The 24784-nt window shown below is 39.5% G+C and overlaps 1 protein-coding gene across 1 annotated transcript in view; it reads right to left on the reverse strand.

The window, feature by feature from the left end:
• Window positions 1–24395, reverse strand: part of LOC119889989 (ras-related protein Rab-26-like) — a 76849-nt gene extending 52454 nt beyond the window's left edge. Inside the window, exons 1-2 of the mRNA XM_038700970.1 lie at window positions 23695–24395; window positions 21726–21836 (exon numbers count right to left, since the gene is read on the reverse strand). Coding sequence (XP_038556898.1) covers window positions 21726–21836; window positions 23695–23880 — 297 coding nt within the window. The 5' untranslated portion in view covers window positions 23881–24395. The remainder of the gene's footprint in view (window positions 1–21725; window positions 21837–23694) is intronic.
• Window positions 24396–24784: the final 389 nt, after the last annotated feature.

The following is a 24784-nucleotide window of genomic DNA, read 5'->3' on the forward strand; positions in this document are numbered from 1 at the left end:
CTCTCAAATATTGTTCACAAATCCGTCAAAATCTGTGTTAGTGAGCACTTCTCCTTTGCCGAGATAACCCATCCACCTCACAGGTGTGGCATATCAAGATGCTGATCAGAAAGCATGGGTATTGCAGAGGTGTGCCTTTGGCTGGCCACAATAAAAGGCCACTTTTATTGGAAAGTACTTTCAAGAAAAACAAAACCACTGTATCTTCATCAAGATCCTGTCTTTTAGGTCAGGCCACAGAAGTCTGTCTAAATCACATATGAAATTAGTTTTGGCCAGGCAGCAAGGGAATACATCACTAGGGTAGACTTCACTGTAATGTCCCTACATGCATTGCAACCAGAGAACTGAGTATTAATTGAGGTTCATACTGACTGCTATGTTTAGTTAAAAAGGTAGTGCTATGGATAAATATGAATAAGCATATTTATGAGTGGGTCCTTGTTTTTTTTGTCCTGTGGACACGTACGAGTAACACTGAATGTAAACATAACCTTTGCTTGTTTACAAGAAAACGCCACATGGCACCTTTAACAAACACATTCTGCAACCTGTGATGTGTGAAGGGATTTGCACAAAAATGTTAAACAAAATAAATTACACTGTGTGAGGAAATGGGAAAATTGTTTTTCTAGTTTGGAAAAATGTGCAATTTTTTTGGTAGTTGATAAAATAATTTGAGAGTTTTAGTCTATCTAATCATTTCTAGAGAAAGTCTCCTTATTTTTATCTGTTTGTTTATTGTTTACATGGGTCGACCGTGACTCAGAGTGGGTTGCTCCTCTCGTGAAAACGTTCATGACCATACTTGCTAATCCTCCTCTTTGCCCTCTCCTGGTTTCCTCCCGTAATGTTACAGTAGTTGAGTGGCAGAGGCTAAGTTACACTGTTGATAAACATGATTGTAAATTTATTTCTTAAACAGTGTGGCAAACGATCCAATCATTTCTCCATATTTCATCACTTCTAAATATTCTCGCTTAAAGCAGCTAGATTCCCCACAAAGCTAGCTAATGCCATGGTTATCTGTGGAAGAGCACTAACATTAATGAGCGGTTAAACTATAGTGTTTAACATATTCTAAACATATCTGTGACCCGCTTGACTGTAGTTACAGTCAGGTGAAATCATTAAACCAGAGGGGACATATATACACGGTAGCTGAACAAATAGTTAACATGGCTTCCTAGCCAAAGTTATCTAGCTGCTCTTTCAAGTGTACAACATTAGTGTGAAATCTCAAAGTTGCTGGTCATCGTTGTAGACAGTCATGTAGTATAAGATGCATTCAAGAGCAGCGTTTTGCTCTAGGTCACTGTATCATAGATGGTGGTTGAAAAATGGTTTCTCGCAGCTTGCTTTGGAGAGAATGAAAAGTGTGCTGGTAAAGGGATAAACTACATGCAAATATGCTACATTGAAAATAGTCATTATGTGTAAGGTAATAACAACTGCATGACCAGTGTTGGGCAGTACCGCATTACACAGTGATGTATCACTGTTATATTAGTAGTGTAGGTGATTACTATTTCCAAAACAGTAATAATATTACTGTTACTAATCCAAGTAATGCTGCATTACTGTGTTTCCAAGATGCACCATCTTTGACATGATTACGAGGCAAGTCCGGGGCAGTTCAAGTTGAGAAGCCACACCTCTTACTTTTAATATACAGCAATAAGTCAAGTAATAAGGAGTAAAAAGTAAAAAGTAACTTATTACAATTCCAGAGTAACTTGCACAACACTGTGCATGACAATACAAAAGACAAATGATATGTTGATATGATGATATATATATATGTATGTATGTATAATTTAAGTAATAATATATGATATTATTATTGTTAGTACTAGTAGTAGTGTATTTATTTTTATTCATCATTCTGTTTGGCAGACCCACGTAAAACACTATTTCCTTTAATGTTCATAGTAGTACTAGTACTACAGCCAGTTTTGCCCACCCAAAGTTAAAAGCTCGGACAAATACTCTGTGGCTAGGCCATTTAAGGCTTTGAAAACAAACAACAAAATCTTGAAATTCTTTCTAAAACCGGAAGCCATTGTAGTGTAAATAGAGCGTGAGTGATGTCTGTACTTCTAGATGTATTTGTTAAAAAGCGAGCAGCAGCATTTCGCACAAGTTGAAGACAAGATAGATGTTTGAGTTAGACCAACATAAAGAGCATTGCAATAATCTAGCCTTGAACTAATAAAGGCATGGATAGCCTTTTCTAGATCGTACCTATTAAGAAAAGGCTTAACTTTAGCCAGGAGACGAAGTTGGAAGATGCTCGTTCTGACAACATTGCTAATCTGCTTGTCAAATTTCATACTGCAATCAAATGTCACACCCAGATTTTGACAATTTGCTTGGTGCATGAAGTCAAAGCTCCCAGACTTAAAGCTGGATTGTTTGACAAGCATTTAGTACTGAAGATAATACACTCAGTTTTATCTTCATTCAGATTAAGACTAATACCATTACATGATGAAAATCGATGGGCTATTTAGTCCATCCACCTGTTACCTTCTCATCTTTTTTTAGGTATCTCTGTTGAACAATATCCATCTTCCTTTGTGCTATGCTTCTTTACCATTTCAGTCCCTCATCAGCTTCGTACAGCGATGCACCCATATTCCCACTTCCCACCTCTTTCATGCTGTGGTTAAATATTTATGGTGCTCCTCAGGGCTTGCCTCTCTAGATCCCAGTGACATTAGGGCAGCAGGTGGCAAAGCTGCTTTTCATTAATTACAAACAATTCCCTAGGTGAACCCCCACCCCTAATATGCGCACATACGCTCACAAGTTTACATGTGCATGTACGCACATGCACACTCACTTGGACAGACATTCAAGTGCAGCTGAATGCTTGACAACTTTTAATTTAGTAAGAGGCTTGTGTAGCAACACAGCTCACCACCCCCTAATTATAGAACCAGAACCAGAGACACAAAAACAATTACTGACTATCCAGCAAAATGGCTTTATGGCTAAGGTCACACATATAAATAAACATGTACAGAGTGCCTGTTTTTGTGTGTCTGGCTGCCTCTGACTCTCATTGTAGCTCCCACTTCATCTTAATTCAATTCATTTTTTAAGCAAAAAAACACATTACTGCCACTTGATGGTATGCTTGGCACTTTAATTGCACCCACTCATAGGAGGCAGGCAGGCAGACAGGCTGGCAGGCGGGAGAGTGGATAATGGAGAAATCAGCCATCACTCCACTAACTATAAAAACACAAACGAAAAATGTATAGAAGCTGGAAAAATGCGAAAGACAGATGCATAAAGGCTGTCATGAGTGAGGCACTGGATTGTCAGTGACATGCACAATGAAAGAGGAAGTATCAAAGAGCAGCGGAAGCTTTCAGAGAATGTAATCAGTCACAGCTTGATTTTTATGATGAGTCCGTTATCGTCCTCTCACATGCCAGAGCTGCCTCTCTCCCTGCTGTCTGATTTTCCATCTCTTTTCATCACTTGCTCTCTAAAATGTGCATAACACACACTTCACAGACTCATATAATGGTTTCTGCAGGTTTTAACTTCTCAAATTTTATTTCCTTCTCAGAACGAATAATAAAGACTTAAATAAAGTGAAGTCATGTTTTACTGTCCCATGGGGAGAAATTAAACGTTTAAAAAAAGTGGACAACAGGAAGGTGTTAGAGGTCAGGAAGCCTGGTATTTTCTACCCACTATATTGATTTTTACGTCAACATGCAGTGTTTAAATCATGGTATATCGATAACTTACTATATTTAAGACATTCACCTCTTAAGATTCAAATCAACAGAGGTACAATATCTAAAGGCAAACACCGAAAGGTCAAATCTTGTCTGTGTCCTCAGCATCAGAAACATCATAATATAAAGGAAGTGATGAATCATCGGACCAGCCTTTTGTCAATAGTTGGAGGGACACGCTCCATCAGCGTCCAAACAACAACCTCGACCTCTCTGCTACTGTCATCTGCTTCACTTTGGCTTCAAAGATGATCTACAGTATCAATACAAAATGCTACACCATCAACTTTATTTTTGGAGAAAAGGTACATCAACCGCTGAGTGTTTAACAACAGCAAAATTAAAAAGTACACAAATACACTTGTACCAAAGTGCATCTAGTTTGGGTTTTTTTTAACTCAAACTGAGTGGCAGTGATGACGTGATAACTAATATCCACTTTTTGCATGAGTCACTCTCTCAAAAGCATGCAGTCTGAAGATGATGACCTTATGTTCCTCTGAACAAAAGACATTTTCAGCCACTAAACAGACACTTCAAAATGCATGTATTATAATGGGCTACAAAAAGTCTTTAATGTCAAACATCAGCCATGTTAGTTAGTTCACTGAAGACAGAAGTCAAAAGCAACCAACAGTGAGTGTTTGGGGTGTATAATGTACACATACACACACAAGTCTTTTCCTGTCAGAATGAAAGTGATCCATATCACACTTGTCCTAATTCATTCTATTTCAGAGCGCCATCGCTAAGGATGGACTGGCTCATGAGTCAGTGGCTTACTCGGCCTGCATGACTGTGTCCACATATGCATGTTGTGTGTGTGTTTGAGCTGTATCGGGTGAGTTCCACACTAGGACTGCAACTAACAATTCTTATTATTATCAATTCACCTGATGATCATTTCCTTCATTTATCACTTTTTCTATAAAATGTCAGAACAGTAAAAGCAAGTAAAAGTACAAAACATCATCAATTAAATGTACTTAAAACCTCCAAAGTAAAATATTTAATTATGCAGAATGAGACATGCTAGTGTTATATTATTATATATTTACTATTTAGGTCTGCCCCCCTAAAGATGTTCCTTGTCAACTATCCACCCACCCATCCATCCATCCATCCATCCATCCATCCATCCATCATCAACAGCTTATCCTGCGCACAGGGTCCCGGGGGGAAGGAGCCAATCCCAGCTGACATAGGGCGAAAGGTGGGGTACACCCTGGACAGGTCGCCAATCCATCGCAGGGCCTTCTTGTCAGCTAGTGGTAGTTAATTCAAGTCGTTAGTTCTAATTAGTTCAAGCCATTAGTCGACCAGTTGTCATATGTTAATTTAATTATTTAAATATATTTTTTTGGTTGGGGCGCACAATATAGACAAAATATGATATTGCGATAATGATCAGGAATATTGTGATAACTAGGGGTGTGACGAGAACCCTTAACCCACGAGACGAGATTCCAGATTGGGTTCACGACGTCGAGACGAGATGAGATTTTAATACTATTTTTAAGAAATCTTTAAAGCTGAATTATATGAAAATTTTGAGCATATTTCTTGCATTCTGATTAATTTTTCTGGACCAGTTTATGGTGATTTTTAAAAAAGAGAAACAAAATTCAGGTGGCAGGGGACAATTCAAAATCTATAGCGTAACTATAACAGAATAAAATGCAATGCAGCTCTCAGTCATTCTGTGTTGCTATCAGATCTGTTTCTCCAATAGATCAACTTTTCTCCTGTAATATCATCCCTGCTGAGTAATGATTTAGTCGTCCCTCCTCTTTGTGTATTTGTTTGGGGAAGTAACCTCTTTAAATGTGATTGTGGCACCTTTTTTCCTCCTCTTTTGTGTCTTTTGTTTGGGGATGTGCATGTGACACCTTTCTGCCTCTAGTAAGTTATATATTACTGTATTTTAATAGCTGCTGTGTTTCAGCAGGTTTTCTGCTCATGTTCATAACTTTCTGCACACTGAGAATCTCTCCCACATATCTTAGTTCTCTGACATGTCCAGAAAAAAAGCCGTAATACAACGAAACTGACGTCATTATTTAATTAGAATTAGAAAGTCTACCAGTCCTGTACTCAGCTGTGCATTATTTATTGCTCCGCTGGAATAATCCCCTTTTGACCATTTGACTGTCACAGTGCGCAGACTGCATGTTGCATGTGAAACCGAGTTGAAAACCTTCTCTTGTAGCGCCCCCTGACATTCTGGGCCCTAGGCAACCGCCTATGTCGCCTATGCCATGGGCCGGCCCTGCCTCAATGATAAATTATTACCTTTTAATTTAGTTATAAACTCCTGGACTTTAATGCCTCCTGTGTTTCAGCAAATTGTCTTCTCATGTTCACAACTTTCGGCCATTCAGAATCTCTCACATAGCCTAACTGTGTTCTCTGTCCAGAAAAAAGTCATAATATTACCAGACTAACGTCATCATTTAATGAGAAGTCTACATGCCCTTTACTCTTGTGTATTATAAAAAAAGCCCTATACTCTGCTGTGCATTACGTTATTGATTCGCTGGAAGTAACGTTATCCCCTTCAGACGGTTTGACCGACGCATGTTACTTAAAACAAATCTCACCACAAATCCACACACATGTTAACTTAAGCAGCTTATTAAGTGCAGCTCACAGTTCCAAACAGAGCAAAGTTGTGCTTCAGTTTTTAGGTGTTTATGTTGCTCTAACTCTACCAGCTTCGTTACCGCTCGTCACAGCTGTCTGGACCATAGACTGTATATAAAAAGGTACAGACTCACAACATGAGCTGGTGATCCAGCTGATTACTATCACAGCGTACGCCAGTGACAATCAGCTGGGCAGAGTTCATTCGCTCTGTTGCCCAATCCCAATGTCCACCCTCACAGACTCACAGACTTTAAGGCGCGTTGAGGACTTAGGGCTGTCCCACTGTCAAATCGTCAAGTGCGCGAGGGCTCTCTCGCGGACATTTTGAGCCCTTTTTAGACCGGGGGAAGCCCTGAAGCGAGACAAAACCTGTTATATTTTCGATATGATATTGCGCAACGTGATATTGCGATAATGATATTGAGTCAATATATTGTGCACCCCTAGTTTTGGGCATTAGAAAATGGTTTGAGTTCCAGGGCTGAGTAAGTAAGTAACACTGTTAACGCTGAGCTACATTACATAGAAATGCAAAACTGTAATAATGAGCCTTTAAAATATATATTTCAAAAGAGGCACCAAGCAAGCTGCCTGTTAAATGCCAACAGCAAAAGTGGTTAACAGTTGCCACATCTGTTTAGCATTGTGATCAGTGTGTTTGTATACTGTGTGTGTGTGTGTCTGTCATTGACAGCCACTAAATGTGCCACTGAATGAAATTGACACACACCAGTATCTCACTTCATGATTTAACACAAGCCAGACAGACAGCCATCTGCAATCAATAATCTATTGATACCTAGTAAATATACTGTAACACACACAGATTCTGGACTCACTTTCACTGCAGCTTTAATGTACATTAACTCTCTCCCAGTGTGTTTTCCACAACAACCTCATCACCCATCACAATAACCTCATCTTACTGGAAAGGTAACCAAAATGAAATATCTCTCTCTTCCTCACCCCATTTGACTGTGGGCTCAGCTGAGACCAGTAAATTGACTATCTAATGCTTTTCCAGCTCATTTAACCAATAAGCTGTTATCAGTGCTGTTGATGACACAAGGAGGGCTCAGTCTTTCAGTGTAACCATGAAACACTGCTTGCCAGAGGTTGACCAAACCACATAAGAAACAACCTTCCTGAGGAATCGCACATCTAGTTGACATGATTGGCTTGACATTGTGGGGGTCAGAGGTCAGCAAATAAATCAATGTTTACAGGTTCAATTTCAGATGGTATGACATAGAACATCTCCAATCTTGGATTGTACAGTCCCCTCCAAAAGTATTGGAACGGTAAGGCAAATTCCTTTGTTTTTGTTGTACACTGAAGACATTTGCATTTAAGATCAAAAGTATGAGACAAGAGTTGTCAGCTTTCATTTCATGGTATTCACATATAGATGTGTTAAACAACTCCGGACATACCACCCTTTGTTTGAACCCACCAAACAAACATCACAAGCACACAATTGCACACTGCATTACCCTTGTTTTTTAATCAAAAAACATCCTGTCAAAATATAGTGACATAAACATATAACATAAACAAACAAACAAACAAACTTTCTTGACACAGATTTCTTAGATTTGTTATCTTAAAGAATTGAGACCATGGTACATACTAAGAGAGACATTTTACAATTAAAAAATAAACTTGTCAGTGTCCTCTTGTGGGCAAATGTATGGAAACAGTTTTCTGAATTACCTGGTAATTTACTTGGTTATTTACAGCAATTTATTGTCACGTATTGGCTGACATACACAGATGCCAGTGAATCTACAATGAGCTAATATATCGACCAATTTTTTGGCTTGCTATACTTATTTGCAAATATATCCTCTGATACTGATGAAGAGCTGCAACGATTTGTCGATTAACCGATTGCAAAATTTATTAAAACTACTTTCATAATCAATTCATCATTTAAGGAATTTACAACAAATAAAAATGCCAAACATTTACCCCCTTCACTGTTGTGATGGATCCAAGCAAACTCATGGCTAAATTAAAATCTCAAGTAACAGAGATGCATGCTTCTTCCTTCATATGTCCTTTAAGGTGACTGGGTTTTTATATGCAGGAATATTCTTATACGTTCAACTCCTCATTATATTTCCAAAGACATGCATGTAGATAATGTGTGTTTTGTGAGAGTTCATGTGCCAACTTCATGGTCTCCTACTCTAGTTATTAGACTTTAATATTTACAGCTGCTTCGGGGTCTCTGTGACCAGATCTCGGCTGCTGCCAACGCCTCAGTCTCATCTTGCTCTCTGCTCTGGCAGGTGAAACATCTTCAATGCCGTGGAAATGCACACACACTTACCAAGGTAATCTTGAGCATTGCCTGCATAATAAGACTTATTTGAATAATTCAAAAGTCTATTCTTTTTATAGATGCATGCATAGATATATTATAAATCAGTCGTTGCTGATGTAACAAACTGCACTTTGCAGTTCACCCAAGACAATGAAGGTCATTGGACACATATGCACCTACAATCCTTTTGTAGCTGCTGTGTCAGCTTAAGTGTAAAAATAAATGGAGATTCATGCATCATTACTGTATAAAAATACATGATATCTGAATTTTCTTTTTGTAAAAGGAAATCTCCCTGTCAGCATTATTATTTGACTTTGATCCCAGTTAATTAGGATTAGGGTAAGCATGTTGCCTATGTTGTCTTGCCCAGGGTGGCAGAGGGTGAAGTTTGAAGATTTTTACGTTTATTTTCAACAAAGAATAGCTGTTCTTAAATGCAGGAGCACAGTGCCAAATGCACCCCCACTTCAATTTATCTTCAAATCAGACAGTTTTGCAGTTGCCTGATTCATAGCCCCCACCCCCACATATACATACTAAGTACACCCAAAAATAACATCAGAGGAAATTGAAATCTGAGTCAATGGGGCTGTCTGTTTTGAACGAAACACTCCTGCTGTGCTTAAAATGGAACCTTGATTTTACATGCTTCAGCTCTATCAGTGAGGGGTGAAACATCTGGTCCAAACTGTAACACACAAGTGTCAGAGTGTCACAAGAGTAAATAGGAACATGAGGGATGACCTCTCTTAGAAAGCAGAGAGGCTAGTGGAGGGGCGTATTAGCGTACAGGGTATTACAGAGCGAGTGTTGTGTTGATTGATGAGTAGGATAAGAAAAAAAAGTCCGATTTTGTAGGGACATTAAGCATTATTTTACTTTGTTGTCTTTAGTCTATTTCCTTTGATGTCTTTTCATGAAACCCTTTGTAGTATGCATTTCTTGAATTAGAAAATAATAACAATGATACCTTTATTTTTACACTTCAAAAAAACAGTTACAGAGTACTTGAGGCACAGCGGTGCTTTTAACTAAATTCAAACATCAGTAGCCTATGCTAACATGCTAACCAAAACAATGCTAGCATGGTGGTGTTAACAAAGAACTGTATAATGTTTGCCGTGTTCATGTCTTAGCTGAGTGTGTTAGGATGACATGATTGCAAATTAGCAGGCTGTCACTGTCATTAGTTTTGTAACGTTTATTTATGTAACAATTATCATGGCAATCCATCCAATAGCTGAAGAGACATTTAACTTAAAGTCACAAATGTCAACCTCATGGTGGTAAAATCGGAGGATCTCTCTGGGGATGAATGTCTGTACAAAATATCATGGCAATTCATCAAACAGATGTGGAGATATTTGAGTCTAGGCCAAAAATGGCGGACTGACAGTGCCACCCTGCGAGCCGCAGTTTCCCCACAGCCTGAACCTCATTTGTGAAGCACTGTTGCTCTCAGATTTGCTTCTATCACACATTAGTCAGTAATGAACTCAAGTCCATCCATTGCAGCTGTAGCTCACAAAAGACACCTTCCCTAGTGATGCAAAGGTAAATCATAAAGATAAAAAGGTCTTGTGTATAATACAGACTACAAACAGGGTGAGATGAATTAGTATGCCATGTATGGTCCATGCCTCTTAAACCTGTCAGGGACATTTTATGGACCACTCCTAGATAAAGTGCTCAAAGTAAATCATTGGAGAAATGTTGGGATGTTTCATTTGTTCTGGGCAAAGTATAGGCGAGGCTAATCGGAATGTCAATAGTTAGGCAGGTAAACCAAAGTACTGAACAAACTAAAACACTGATGATGGCTCTAGGTATAAACTTTAAGGATCACTAAAGTTTAATAATTCATGTGGAGGGGAAAATAAATGTCTATACTAAATTTCACAACATCCATCCAATAGTTGTCGAGACATCTCAGTCAACTCAAAACTACAAATGTCAACCTCATGGTGGCAGTAGTGACACAAGTCATTACAATGAATCATCTGGGAACCACAAATGTACGAAATTTTCTGCCAATCCATTGTGTAGATGTTGAGATAATTCACAGGATAAGTGAAAACAGTGACCTGCTGGTGGCACCAGAGGAAGGGTCAAATGATCAGAGCCGGTAGGATTTATCCTCTTGGGAACATGAATATCTGTACAGTATACTGTATAGTTGGATGCCATCCAAGTATAATCCATTCTCACAGGCAACATTCAAGCTCAACCTTCCCGAGTCAAACACGTCATGTTATTTAGGGTGCACAGAGGTGAAATGTGTGGTTGCATAAGAGGTCGCAGTAGATAAAACTGGCAGCTGGGAGCAGTTCCCCTGTCTCTCAGCAGAGGTGGGAAGTGCTGCGCTTCTCCCCACAAATGCATTTATGTCAACTAAGGGACTGAAGGATTACTTCCCTTCGGTGCCATGAGGTGAAGCAGATTGTGAAGAGGAAAAGAGGAAGAATGGTTGTTTTTCTGCCACACTTTTGTGGGAGTAAGGCTTCCCCTCTGAGCATCTTTGCTTTTCTGCTTCTCCCTGGTATGATTCATTTCCCCATGTTCCCACTCTTGCTTTCTCTCCCACTTAATATTCCTCTTTTTGACTCTTGAAGAAATTGCTCATCAAGCTTTGTTTCCAAATGAAAACATTGTGACCCCAGTAATGGAGAAAGAATCCTGCTGAAGCTGAGAATATTGTTTTTCAGTAAATAACATTTGGTACTCATTATGTTTACAGCTCAGATACATTCACCAACTTCCCTGACGCTATTTGTTACTGTGGGATTTTGCCTTCAGGCTACAACATTTAAAAGAATAAACTACACATTATTTTCAGCAAGAAGATGCACTAAATCTAAAATAGCACGCCCATGGAAGAAAGCAATATAAAAATGAAGCAAACTTAATGTATGATGGATTTAGACAATTACAGCATGGAAAATTAATATTGGTCCCTCAGTGTGTGAAAATCTGATTGCAGCAGATTAATATAGACTGGCTGACATGTCAAATATTTGAAGAGTTTGGTCACAGACCATAGGTTACTGGTAGATTTGGTGGCCTTATACAGTGCCTTGCGAAAGTATTCGGCCCCCTTGAACTTTTCGACCTTTTGCAACATTGCAGGCTTCAAAGATATAAAACAAACTATAGATATAAAACTAAGATATAAAACTTTTTCTTCACAAAAGATTTTTGTGAAGAACCAACAACAAGTGGGACACAATCATGAAGTGGAACGAAATTTATTGGGTATTTCAAACTTTTTTAACAAATAAAAAAATGAAAAATTGGGCGTGCAAAATTATTCAGCCCCTTTACTTTCAGTGCAGCAAACTCTCTCCAGAAGTTCAGTGAGGATCTCTGAATTATCCAATGTTGACCTAAATGACTAATGATGATAAATAGAATTCACCTGTGTGATTCCGTATAAATGTACCTGCTCTGTGATAGTCGCAGAGGTCCGTTTAAAGCACAGAGAGCATCATGAAGAACAAGGAACACACCAGGCAGGTCCGAGATACTGTTGTGGAGAAGTTTAAAGCCGGATTTGGATACAAAAAGATTTCCCAAGCTTTAAACATCCCAAGGAGCACTGTGCAAGCGATAATATTGAAATGGAAGGAGTATAAGACCACTGCAAATCTACGAAGACCCGGCCGTCCCTCTAAACTTTCAGCTCTTACAAGGAGAAGACTGATCAGAGATGCAGCCAAGAGGCCCATGATCACTCTGGATGAACTGCAGGGATCTACAGCTGAGGTGGGAGACTCTGTCCATAGGACAACAATCAGTCGTATACTGCACAAATCTGGCCTTTATGGAAGACTGGCAAGAAGAAAGCCATTTCTTAAAGATATCCATAAAAAGTCTCGTTTAAAGTTTGCCACAAGCCACCTGGGACACACCAAACATGTGGAAGAAGGTGCTCTGGTCAGATGAAACCAAAATCGAACCTTTTGGCAACAATGCAAAACGTTATGTTTGGCGTAAAAGCAACACAGCTCATCACCCTGAACACACCATCCCCACTGTCAAACATGGTGGTGGCAGCATCATGGTTTGGGCCTGCTTTTCTTCAGCAGGGACAGGGATGATGGTTAAAATTGATGGGAAGATGGATGGAGCCAAATACAGGACCATTCTGGAAGAAAACCTGATGGCGTTTGCAAAAGACCTGAGACTGGGACGGAGATTTGTCTTCCAACAAGACAATGATCCAAAACATAAAGCAAAATGTATACTGGAATGGTTCACAAATAAACATATCCAGGTGTTAGAATGGCCAAGTCAAAGTCCAGACCTGAATCCAATCGAGAATCTGTGGAAAGAACTGAAAACTGCTGTTCACAAACGCTCTCCATCCAACCTCACTGAGCTCGAGCTGTTTTGCAAGGAGGAATGGGCAAAAATTTCAGTCTCTCGATGTGCAAAACTGATAGAGACGTACCCCAAGCGACTTACAGCTGTAATCGCAGCAAAAGGTGGCGCTACAAAGTATTAACTTAAGGGCGCTGAATAATTTTGCACGCCCAATTTTTCAGTTTTTTATTTGTTAAAAAGGTTTGAAATATCCAATAAATTTCGTTCCACTTCATAATTGTGTCTCACTTGTTGTTGATTCTTCACAAAAAATTACAGTTTTATATCTTTATGTTTGAAGCCTGAAATGTGGCAAAAGGTCGAAAAGTTCAAGGGGGCCGAATACTTTTGCAAAGCAATGTAGATTTTGGAGTTTGGAGGAGGAGTTCAGCACCAAAGACGGCTCCCGCCATAGATTAAAGTTATTTGTCCACTTATGGCAAAGATCACATTATCAGTGTTTTTGTCCCCCCACAGAAATGGTAGCGCATTAGCCTAAACCCCTATAGCAATGTGTAGTACAGGCAGATACACTACTTACTAAAGGGATTAGCTATTTGTCTCTGTCAACTTAAATTACGCATTTATAGGTAATAAAAGTGTACCACATGGCTAGAGAAGAGAGAAGTAGGATACAACAATAGGAATATAGGCATAATCGATAAGAGTATAATTTATTAGACATATTATTTTTTTGGCTAAGTTGACAAACACAGCCAAAGGACCACATGGACAACTCCACCCACCACTCACAAACTGGGCCAGTGTTCTGTGTTAGGGACCATGGTCAGTGGACCGACCACAAAATTGGCTTCAACCCCCTCAAAACCTAAAACCTACAAAAATCCAGCTGCTTTAATGAAACCATACCTTTGTGAGGTATTTTTAAAGATTGACAGTATACCTTCAGTATGAATCAGTGGAGCCAGAGTGCCACAGACAGTGTGGGAAAATGTAGATTTTTAAAGGGATTCATTGTGGTAGGGAAACATACTGAATTGCGCACCTTAATAATAATAATAATAGACCCACCAAAATGTGATGTTAACTTTAAACCAGAAATGAATATTTCAGTTCCACACTCCAGTCAGATTATTGGGAAAACGAAAGAATCTAGCATGACTGCCTGAAACCAACACAAAGCTCAGGCCAGTGGTGTAGTCTACTTTTTTCTAGTGAGTATACTGTGATTTTTTCCTCCCAGCCTCATACTCACCCGTCCCACTAATACATACAGTATGCATGTACATCTAATAGAGAGCTGCTTAGGCTACAACGCAAAGACTTAAACAGCCAATGACAGTTATAGGTGGGAAAGGTTGTCACTTTGTGTTGAAAAGTGGTGGGGAAATTTTAGGGCTCAGATTAGATTTGTGACAAAACATTTAGCATATGAGACGTGACAATCTAGAATATTGGGGTCACAAGATCAAGACTAGAAGACATTTTAATAGTATGTAAAGAAATAATCATTGATGAATACACCATTTACAATGCACCCAAATTTCCTGCATTCTGGAGACATTTTCTGCACCAATCTATGGTGGAAATGTCTAATGTTTAGTGTTAATCACCATCTAACTCAGCCAGTTAAGAGCTACATTTAGCCTTAGATGTTATATGAATCTGGTTTTATCAGCTGGCAATTTTCAATTCACATTTCAGAGCAACTATTATTAACAATAATGGAAAGCTGAGGCTTTTCAGCAGCAGCATCCAGGAACTGCTACTTCTACTACTGTACACACACACACACACACACACACACACACACACACACACACACAGTAAGCCTATCCCGCATTCATTGATCCACCACATTAACGTTAGTTAACTAGTTCTAGATTCAATTCAATAGACCAACAATGCTGTTACAGTAGCGTTAATGATAACATAGGCCTATATGCTTTTTTCACTCACCAGGTAATGTTACGACAGCATCAGCCTCATCTGGCTCGTTTTCTGTGTTTCAGTAACTCTAATGTTCGTGTCATCTGCTACAGCTGCAGTGTCACCTGGAGCGGCAGCAGCTTCAGCTGCAGGCTTACAAAAACACTAAAAGAGTTTAGTTTGAGTTTGCTCGCGTTTCACATCTCCTTCAGTGATTCACATTAGTTCACTTCAAACGTGCGCCGAGTGACCGCCAGGCAGCTGTATTGTTGTTTGGTAGGTGACGTCATATCCTGGTCGCAGGCCAAGGAAGCAACAAACGTCAGTTCAGAGCTTCGCAACACAAACAGGGTGAATTTATGAATGAATGTGTGAAAGTTCTGTCACAAAACAATGTTGTTACGTATCATCTCGCTATTTTAAGTGGGTAGCTACACGGAAATCTTTGACCGTTCTTAGTGGTCATAGGGTGTGCGTATCACGTAGACTACACCACTGGCTCAGGCCTAATATCTTTCAACATGATGATATGTCTTTATTCTTTGCAACAACTGTGGAGTAGTTTTGATGCCACGAGGAAAAAGAAAACGTCTGTTTAGTGTTTGTGGCTCTGCATGTTTCAGATTGGAAAGATTTCTCCTGTGTATTAATATCTTCACTTATTTTGACAGTTTTATACATATAAAGATCTTGTTCAGTTTTAAATGAATTTAAGTTTGATGCATATGATGTGCATAGTGTCTAATCAATTATTAAATTAAATTAAATTCAATGACAATGAATGAAGTGTAAGAAAAATAATCCCGGGCGAAGAGTACATTTGCAGTTTGCCTCTATGCAGTCTATCTTTTAATCTGTGGTAGAGAGATCAAAAATCATGATACAAATACACATTAATATGTAATTGCTGGTTCCCATTTAATCCTGCAGAGCTATTCATTTTATGAAAAGAGACAGCTGTCTTCTATTGACTGGGCATGAACCTAACCCAGGATCCCTTGGAGCTGGAAGAAGTATAAGTGACATGAGGTGATTAGATGTGTTACAGAGCAGAAAGAAATGGAGAAAGTAGAGAAGAAAAATATTCTCAGGACATTCAATGTCCATGCATGTAACAAATTCACATTTCCCCTAAACATTAAACAGCGGGCTAAAGTGTAAAGACAACATCAGAGGTCCTTTTCAGTCAAGACGGCAAATAGCAACATTTAGCCTGAGCAGCAGGAGTCATTTACACCCACCGGATGCCTTACACATACTGCCTCTGACCTCCTGATGGAAGCAAAAAGAAGAAAAAAGCACAAAGACAGGCTCTGCTCTTTGGTCAATCACAGTCACTTGCCCATCAGTTAGCGCCTGCATTACCATGGCAACTGATGACCTGGACATGCTGCATCCTAGTTTCCAAGTGAACTTTATCCTCTGGTTTGCTGTGGTGAAATTTGGTTTGAGAAAAAACCTGAAAATTAAGACTTTCACCACTTGTATGCAAATTTGGCATTTGTTATTGAGCAGTTTCTAACAAAAAGATCAAAAGTAGTTTTGCTGAAAATTGATTAAATTTTATAAAGGTTTACATTTCAGTGGCAGGTTCCAATAATCCTTTACATAATGCAACAAAGTGATGTGGAAACGTTGATTTATTAGGATAATAAGAAGTGATAATATTGATCTAGTATAAGCAGTGCGTCTACTGTATGTTTAATTCACTAGAGATCTATTCATAGTTTTCACGTGACGTCATACGTTAATTTCCATTGCCTGCCAACCAATATGCAAGTGATACACTGTTACTTTGGGTTTGTTACTTTTTGCGTTGCCAAAATGCTGAATGGTTTTTGTGCTTTCGGATTTACTAATCGAGGTGACAAGTGCTAGGTGAGGGATTCCCCAGAAGGTAAAAGTAAACATTTCCACAGTCGAGCGGCGGCAGGGACCTGGTGGTTTTCAACGGTAGAAATGCGACAGCGGATGCTGTAACGTTATATCGATCGGATATGTGAAACACTAGCAGTTTGTGTTCATATCTTTCTTTTTCTTAAGTTGAAAGGTGATCCAAATAAAATTTGACTGCTTTTGCGGCGTCTCTAGGGGAGAGTCACGGTGTGAGCCGCTATGTTGGTCTGTTGTTTTGCCCTCCAAGTCACAGCGCATGTCACGTGACTGAAAACTATGAATAGAGGTGAAATCACATCCAATTAACCTGATTTGGTCTCTATGTCATAAATGGCCATGTATGCCACGTGGTCATATAGAATCATTTTGGTTTTCTATTAATGTTTGGCAGTAATTATTTGTCAAAATGAGATTGAGAAACGGTAGATCTACATGGTATTAATGTGATTAGGTACATGCTTGGTTTTCACTCTTTGTCTATAAATGTATCCCTCTTATAATCCCTTTATAGGGAGATTTCATAATCAAATGCAATTTGCGTGGCATTATGTTTGTTATTCTGACTCCCTGTATTTTAAGCCTAACAAGGCACCAGTGCAGCTCTGTAATCCTGAGAACATGCTGAGGCTTAAATGAGAGATGAGATGAGAGTACAATAAACAAGAGGGGAAGAAAACACAGCATCTCACTGCAGCTTTGAAGTGGGAACCGGATCAAATCCCCATAAGAAGCAAATTGCCTTTCTTTCCCACCAACTAAAAAGGATCAAAACTGTCTTTTTCTAAAAATAACGATCACTCCCTGTCTCCCTGTCTCTCTGTGTATCCTCCATGGGAAGACAAACACAAGGATGTTCATATTTTCCTACTCAACAAAGTTCTGGTCTCTCAACTTCTCAACACAGTTTAATTTAATTCACTGACCTCATAAATTAACAAGAACAATAGTTAATATGCTGTCGATTTAGGTTTGCATTGTACATCAATTTTAAATTACATTCAGTGAAGTTTGTTATATTGTATAGCGGATGTTATTGCATTAAAATAGTTGAACTGTATATAGAAATGTATATGGATTTACACACAAAATGTAACACTAAAAAAGAAAAATATGCAATTAACTCTGCATTGTAATTAGCATACCTAAAAAAACACACCACGTCAATACTGACTCACAGTTCCACTCAGGATGGATCCTCGTGAGTTGAGGTCTATTTCGCTTGTACTGGAAAACTGAATCATTTACCTAAACCCTGCAAGAGAGAACGGGAGCATTGAGGAAAATAATGAAATTATTCATGTCACACAGGTCCGTGCAACACTGCAATTAAATAATAAGTCAATATGACAAAAGAGCAGACTAAGCACTAAACTTTATGAGTTTTGGACTTTTTCTTCTATTAGTAGTAAATGCAGCAGTCAAAGATAGCTGATAAAGCTTCTGCTTTGCTTAGATAGGCCAAAATGTACATCAGGACGGCAGACATAGTGTTATAACTTTACATAAGTAAATAAATCAACTGCTCATCCACTGACAAACTCATCCCAACCAAACACATAGGGCTATAAAATGGTTAGATACTTTAGTTTAACACACACACACACACACACACACACACACACACACACACACACACACACACACACACACACACACACACACACACACACACACACACACACACACCCGATACCAGTATGCCTCTCAAGAGTATAAAGGATCTACTGTTGCACTTACACTTTATGTAATGGTGTTAACAGCATTTTCAAATAAGTTAATTTACCATAAACAGTGAGGAAGATGGGTGGAGGAAAAAGATAGGTGGAGGAACAAGTTAGCACCTGACAGACAAATAAAGTAATGAAGGAGGGTAAGCAGTAAAATGCATCATTTTAATGAGTTTAAATCACTATTAAAGGTGCCGTAGAATGCTCATTCTTAGGTTCATACTTGTATTTCGGGTTTCTACGAGAAAATTTTTACATGCTGTAACGTTCAAAAAACCCTTTATTTTTTTTATCTCTTTTTACCCTCTTTCTGAACACTCAGCTTTAGCTACTGTCTCTTTAAGGCCCCCCTCCCTGAAAGCCCACTTGCTTCCAAGTACAGAAGAGGGGCACTGAATCAAGGCCTGTTATGCTAGACTACACTTCACTGACTGCTGTACAAATGCACGGCATACTACACTGCACAACCTCCAGCTGTGGCTCTATGAGCTTGTATGACCACTAACTCTGGAACGTGGATTAGTCTATGTAACTTTTGGGGCGTTAACATCTAGCGCTTGTTGATATTCACCCATTTTTCCAGAGGAAACAACAAAGATTGAGGCTTGCGGTATGTCAGTTACATGTACTGAAATATTTTGCCAAGGTAAACACATTTTTCCATTCTAGGCACCTTTACACTGTAAATATGTTTATATTGATTACTCCCATTAACAGCAACAAATCTCTCTGTAATTTCTTGGAGTCTTGGATTACAACAAAACCACAAACTATGGCACTCAAAAATTACCACAGAGGTAAGTTAAAGGGAAACTTCAATTGTTTATTCGCTGTCTGTTTACAGGGAGTACAACTGCATAGCCGGTATGAATAAAGTTTTAAAAGGCATTTGTGACTCCAAGGAGCTATACAAAGTCTGACTGTCTGTTGAGACTAAAGACTACAAGTTTGAAAATGAAATAAATGTGGGGATGTGGAGTTTGAAAGAACAAGGACTTGTAACAGGGTGAATGACATCTCTGTCATTACCACTCCGGGCTTCCTACGCCAGCTGCTGTGCTGTAACATTGAAATCCTAGGCAGGACATTTATCACAACAACGGCGTAATGCCTAATGGCACCAACACGGCTCTTCAGCAAGCTATAAGACTAGAGGAAGCAAAAAGTATATAATGTGCAATGTTAATTCTTTGGAAGAATCTAGCTCAGTGTTCTCAGTGTCATGGCAGAGGCTGCGAAGAGACCAAACAAGACGTCGGAGGAAGAGATTGAACAAGAGACTGGACAAGAGTAAATATTGGCCCTGCTTATACTCATTGGCGTAAGTTAAAAGAGCTTAAAGGATGCAAGACAGATGCAGAGCTAGCCTTCTTGCTGTTGGACTAATAAGTTAAAACTTATTAGCCTGCTTGCTATGTCCTGTGTTCTTGTGCTTGCTTGATGTTTGCCTGTGTTAGCAAAGTCAGCTCAAGCACAATCGGAAGTTTCACAGACGGAGGTTCAGCCACCATCTATGAATCTCAAGTTAATTTCGGAGTAAACTGCTTTTATTAAATTAGCTTTTTACTTAAGTTTTTGGGATTACAATGTTGATTTATCTTCACTCGAGCTTCTCAGCAGCTAGTTTCCGTGCACATCCGGTTCCAGTGTTGTTACTGTCGTTTGGCACCACTTCATATTTATATAAAAACCGGACAAAGTGGACATTGCCGGGAGAAAAGAAAGCGAGGAGGTTGAACTACCTGGTGAGTTCAGAAAAAATGTGTATGTAACTTTATTCCAGCTATCGTTATACATACATAGTATAGCCCTGATCGATCCGAACTCCATTCAGAAAACAAACATTTTAGAAGTTGTTGTCCTGCTGTCTTGCTGACAGACCTGACAAAGCATGAATTCATATGTTTAACAAATCTGCATAATCTTGTAGTTATTTCGGCATCAGTTTGATCCGTTTATTGCTATTTAATCACAGCAAAATGTTTACTTTGGGGTTCATACAGCTGTAGTAATGGCGAGTTGTATTTATCCGCGCTATCGCGTTGTGTGTGAACACTCCAGGGATGTCCAGCGATAAAACCCCCGCGAGGAAAGCGTTGCGTGGATTAAATTCGCGTTTGGTCTGAATGCACAGTTACACTTACTTGATGTTTGGCTGTGTTAGCAAAATTGTCAACTTGCTCGTTGTTGTTAATGTAATCATAACAAATGCACAGCTGTCCTTTTTATGACAGTGGTGAATTACACTCTGAAATGGTAGGGGCGTCAAATTACACCAAATCTCACATAACATTGCTTTAAACTTTCCATTGTGAGAGCAACAAGGTTACAGGAGTGCAATGCTGAAAACTGAATGTAATAACCTCTATAAAAGTTTTTTTTTTCCTGCAGGGTTCTTGTACTAGACCATACTATATTGTACCATATATTTTATAAGACAGACAATAAAAAGCCTACATTAACTACAATGTACATGTGCCAGTCAGTGTAACATTTTACTTAATTTAACCTAAGTGAGAGTTAAGAATTTCACAAAAAGATTGCTAAATTGCTTGATTGCTTGATAGATAGATAATTGCCCAGAAAAAGCCTAGTGATTGAAAGTAGTAGTTCAATTCAGTTCAGTGAGCACCCAGGGCTGTTATTGTAGCTGACGTGACCCTGTGCATGAGGTCCATGTAGAGCCGGAGGGATGTAACTGTCTCTTTTGCTGCCCTGGGTCTAAGTGCTGCTCTAAGTGGTAGCCTGTCTCAGTCTGTTGGACAGACAGACATACCTGAGGGTGATCATTAGAACAGATGGATAAGTTCTTTCCTGGCTGCCCATCTGGGACCACAAAACTGGCACATCAGAGATATGATTATTACCCAGAGAGATTAAAAAATGAAAGCATGTCAAACTAATTTAAGAAATCAATATCCTAACAGGAAATACCCATAGCTCTGGGGCATAAAAAGGCACTAAATAACTTTGGAAAAATACCATTAGTAGGCTACAAATGGCCCCATTTTACAAAAAGGTACTAAACCTGGAAGTGTGTTTGCATATGCATGTATGTGAGGGATTTGTCGGTTTTATGCTTGCATGTTTTTGGTTTCATTGATTTAAACTCACCCTGAAGTCGATGCCCACAGTGGAGATGAAGCTGCCAGCCAGGAAAGCTCCATCTTTAAAACGAACCAGTAGACATGTTTTCCCCACACCGGAGTCTCCAACCAGCATCACCTGCACGAAACCAAGAGGGAAGAACTTATCCGGGAATGACTGGAAGCCTTAACTAAGAAGCACAAAAATGTATAACCAGAGGTGTGACGGATATAACTTCACACTCTCTGAGTGATCAATAAAAAGGTTAGATGTCAGACAGAACTAAAATAACTAGCATCATAAAAAGAAAACACGTAGGAGCAATGAACAAGACAGAGCTGTTTCTCATAATTTTATATCAGCATCTGATTGTCCTCAGGCAAAAACAGAACATTTGAATCATTCAGCTAAATTAGTCCTGGTATTTTGGTTCTTGGCCAGTGAAGATAGTGTGTGTGAATGAGTGTGTGACTGCTCATCATGGCCACCAGTAGATGTCCTTAGATCCTTTCTGTAAGTGTGTGAATGTCTGCAATCATCTTATAGCGCATCCATGTATGTGTGTGCCCACATACAAAAACAGACACACTTCGGCATCATTGCTGCTGAACAAACAGTCATGCGTTTTTCTTCTTCTTCCCTGCTGTGATGAAGTTAAAGGTTTGATGTGATTACTGTTATCATGTTAGCTGAGGGACTGTTGGCCCCTAGACCATGGAAATCAAAAGTGCCTCTTGGGTGCACAGAGAAAGACAGAGGGAGAAGTATGAAAGGGTGTAACATGGTCACTGAAAAGATACAAAATGTGGTAAAGGGTAACTTGTCTGAAGTTCTCGCCCACTGTTTCCCTATGCTCCCCATTTCTCCCTTAAACAGCTCTACGGGAGCTAAATGTTTGCAGGAGTGTGCAGGAGGAGGCACCTGGTCTCTCCCTGCCCTTGGGCTTTTATAAATAAAATGCAATCAGTGTCCTTACTGACTCAATGCAGAGTAATGACCAGAGGGAAAAGTAAATGTACAGGTGGGACTTCTTAAATCCAGTCTTGCAACATCAAACTAAACATTACAGCTAGATCTAGAAAGATCATGTCAGATCATATCCATGAAATTACAGTTACATGGCACAATATCTTGCTTCAGCTCAGGTTGAAACTGGAGAATGTGGCTTTTTCTGCAATTGTTAATTTGCTGGCTGCAGGGATTTGTGTACTGTAGAAATTGTAGTCCACCAAATACTAAATTAGAATATCTATGGTTTACAGAGGGAGACAGCTTGGATGGAGCCATGCAATTGTTCTGCAAAAAGAGCACCACAAAGCCATCGTGCACTCACATCAAAACATGGAGTACTGTGGGTGGCACGACTCCCTTGAAGCCATGTTGGGAGTACACTCTGAGAAACCTGTGGGCGTGAATCTGCGTTTGTGTTGTGGTGAAGTGACAGTTCTCTACTCGCACAAGTGCTCGAATTGTGGTTGGGTAAAGCACGCCAATTGCTCACTGTAAACGAGACAAACAGGCGTTCAAACCAGTGGCGCGGCACGAGCAAATAATTTGTCTGTTGGCTGTTTGCAGGGCGCTGTGCGCCTTTCCAGGTTATCGATCGTCTATTGACACAGCTGGTGTCAGGAGCTCGCTAGCTGCCGTTTATTGAATAGAGGTGGTTGTAAAGCGAAAGACAATGAAATCTAAACAGGAAAACAACAGTAGCATAGAATGAAGTGGACCACAAACAGGTTTACTGTGTAGGCTATGTTTTCTTGTGTAGTAGGCCTATAGCTCTGTCCTAAAGGCAAACAAAAGACGAAAAGTGTTCATATGACCGTGTGTTTAGTTTATAGCGATCTCTATGACATTGTTATAGGAATTTGGTACATCGCCTTGATTAATTCTCAGATATATTTTGGTGCAAAATGATCAAACAAAGCCTACTTTTATGTGAGTTGCTGTTTGTTTTCATGCATTTACCGAGCAACAACAGCAGCAGGCATCTTACCTTGAAAGCGATGTCATAAAACTCGCTGCTGCTGCTGATGGAGGGTCTGCTGGGATGGACTACACCGTTCATCTGGACAATGCACGGGCTGCTCCTCGCGGCTTTCCCGGTCCCTTTCCTGGCGGGGCTGCCCGCAGACGGGCTGCTGGTTGCGGCTTTGCTTTTGACAGCCTTCTTGCGAGACATTTCTCAAGATTTCAAAACTTATCTTTATGAACCCTATAGCTAAAGCAAACAACTACAACAAAAAAATATTGCCCTAATATAGACCCAATATAGGTATAGACCTAAAAAGTTGCAGCAGCGTAGAACTTAAATTAGAAGATTTTTCACCTGCGCGTTGAACGCATGCTCCTCTCCTCTGAAAGTAGGGGTGATATTGTACGGAAAAGGCAAAGCGCTCTCGCTTCCGTTGTGGTTCAACCTCTTGGAGCTTCTGACAGCTTGCTCTTTTCAGGACAACAGCCTCAGCACTGTTCGCATACAGCGGCAGCAATTACATGTGATGTGCCGCAAAACTCCACCTTGAGCGCAAAACCATCAGGACACAGGGGCGCTGCACTTTTAATAAAAGCCTAAGCCCTGTATCTTCACGTCACAAACTTACTGTAGAGTAAGTTATTATATATATATATAAGTTAAGAGTAACAATGTGGATCTATTGTGGAGACTGTAGTAACCTTTAGAAACATGTGTCTTATTAACATGTTGAAATGTTGCTTAAAAATGCATGACACTGGGGGAAAAAAGCTTTAATTTGATTACTGTCTTGTTAGTTTTAGCAAGGAAAAAGTAAATTTGCCTGATTAGATTTGCCTCCACAGTTTGTATTCATAAACCTTTTTATGAGCCTGTGGTGCCATATATGTACGTAAGCACGGACACACAAGCATATGGTTCACAAGTACACGTGACTTAACGTTATCTGAAGGTAACTGTATGACCTGTGCACAATATGGATATCACTGATGATTAGGGCGAAAAAGGGCACAGGACGCTGTCCGTGGTGCTGAAAAACAGCTGCATCTGTGCAAATACTGAATCTGGCTAATTCATTCCTTCTAAAAAATAATTTTGGGTTTTAATGACC

The sequence above is a fragment of the Micropterus salmoides genome, unplaced genomic scaffold (assembly GCF_014851395.1).
Source record: "Micropterus salmoides isolate LMB-PRFRI ecotype aquatic unplaced genomic scaffold, ASM1485139v1 Ms_hic_scaffold_10, whole genome shotgun sequence".
Classification (NCBI taxonomy): Eukaryota; Metazoa; Chordata; class Actinopteri; order Centrarchiformes; family Centrarchidae; genus Micropterus; species Micropterus salmoides.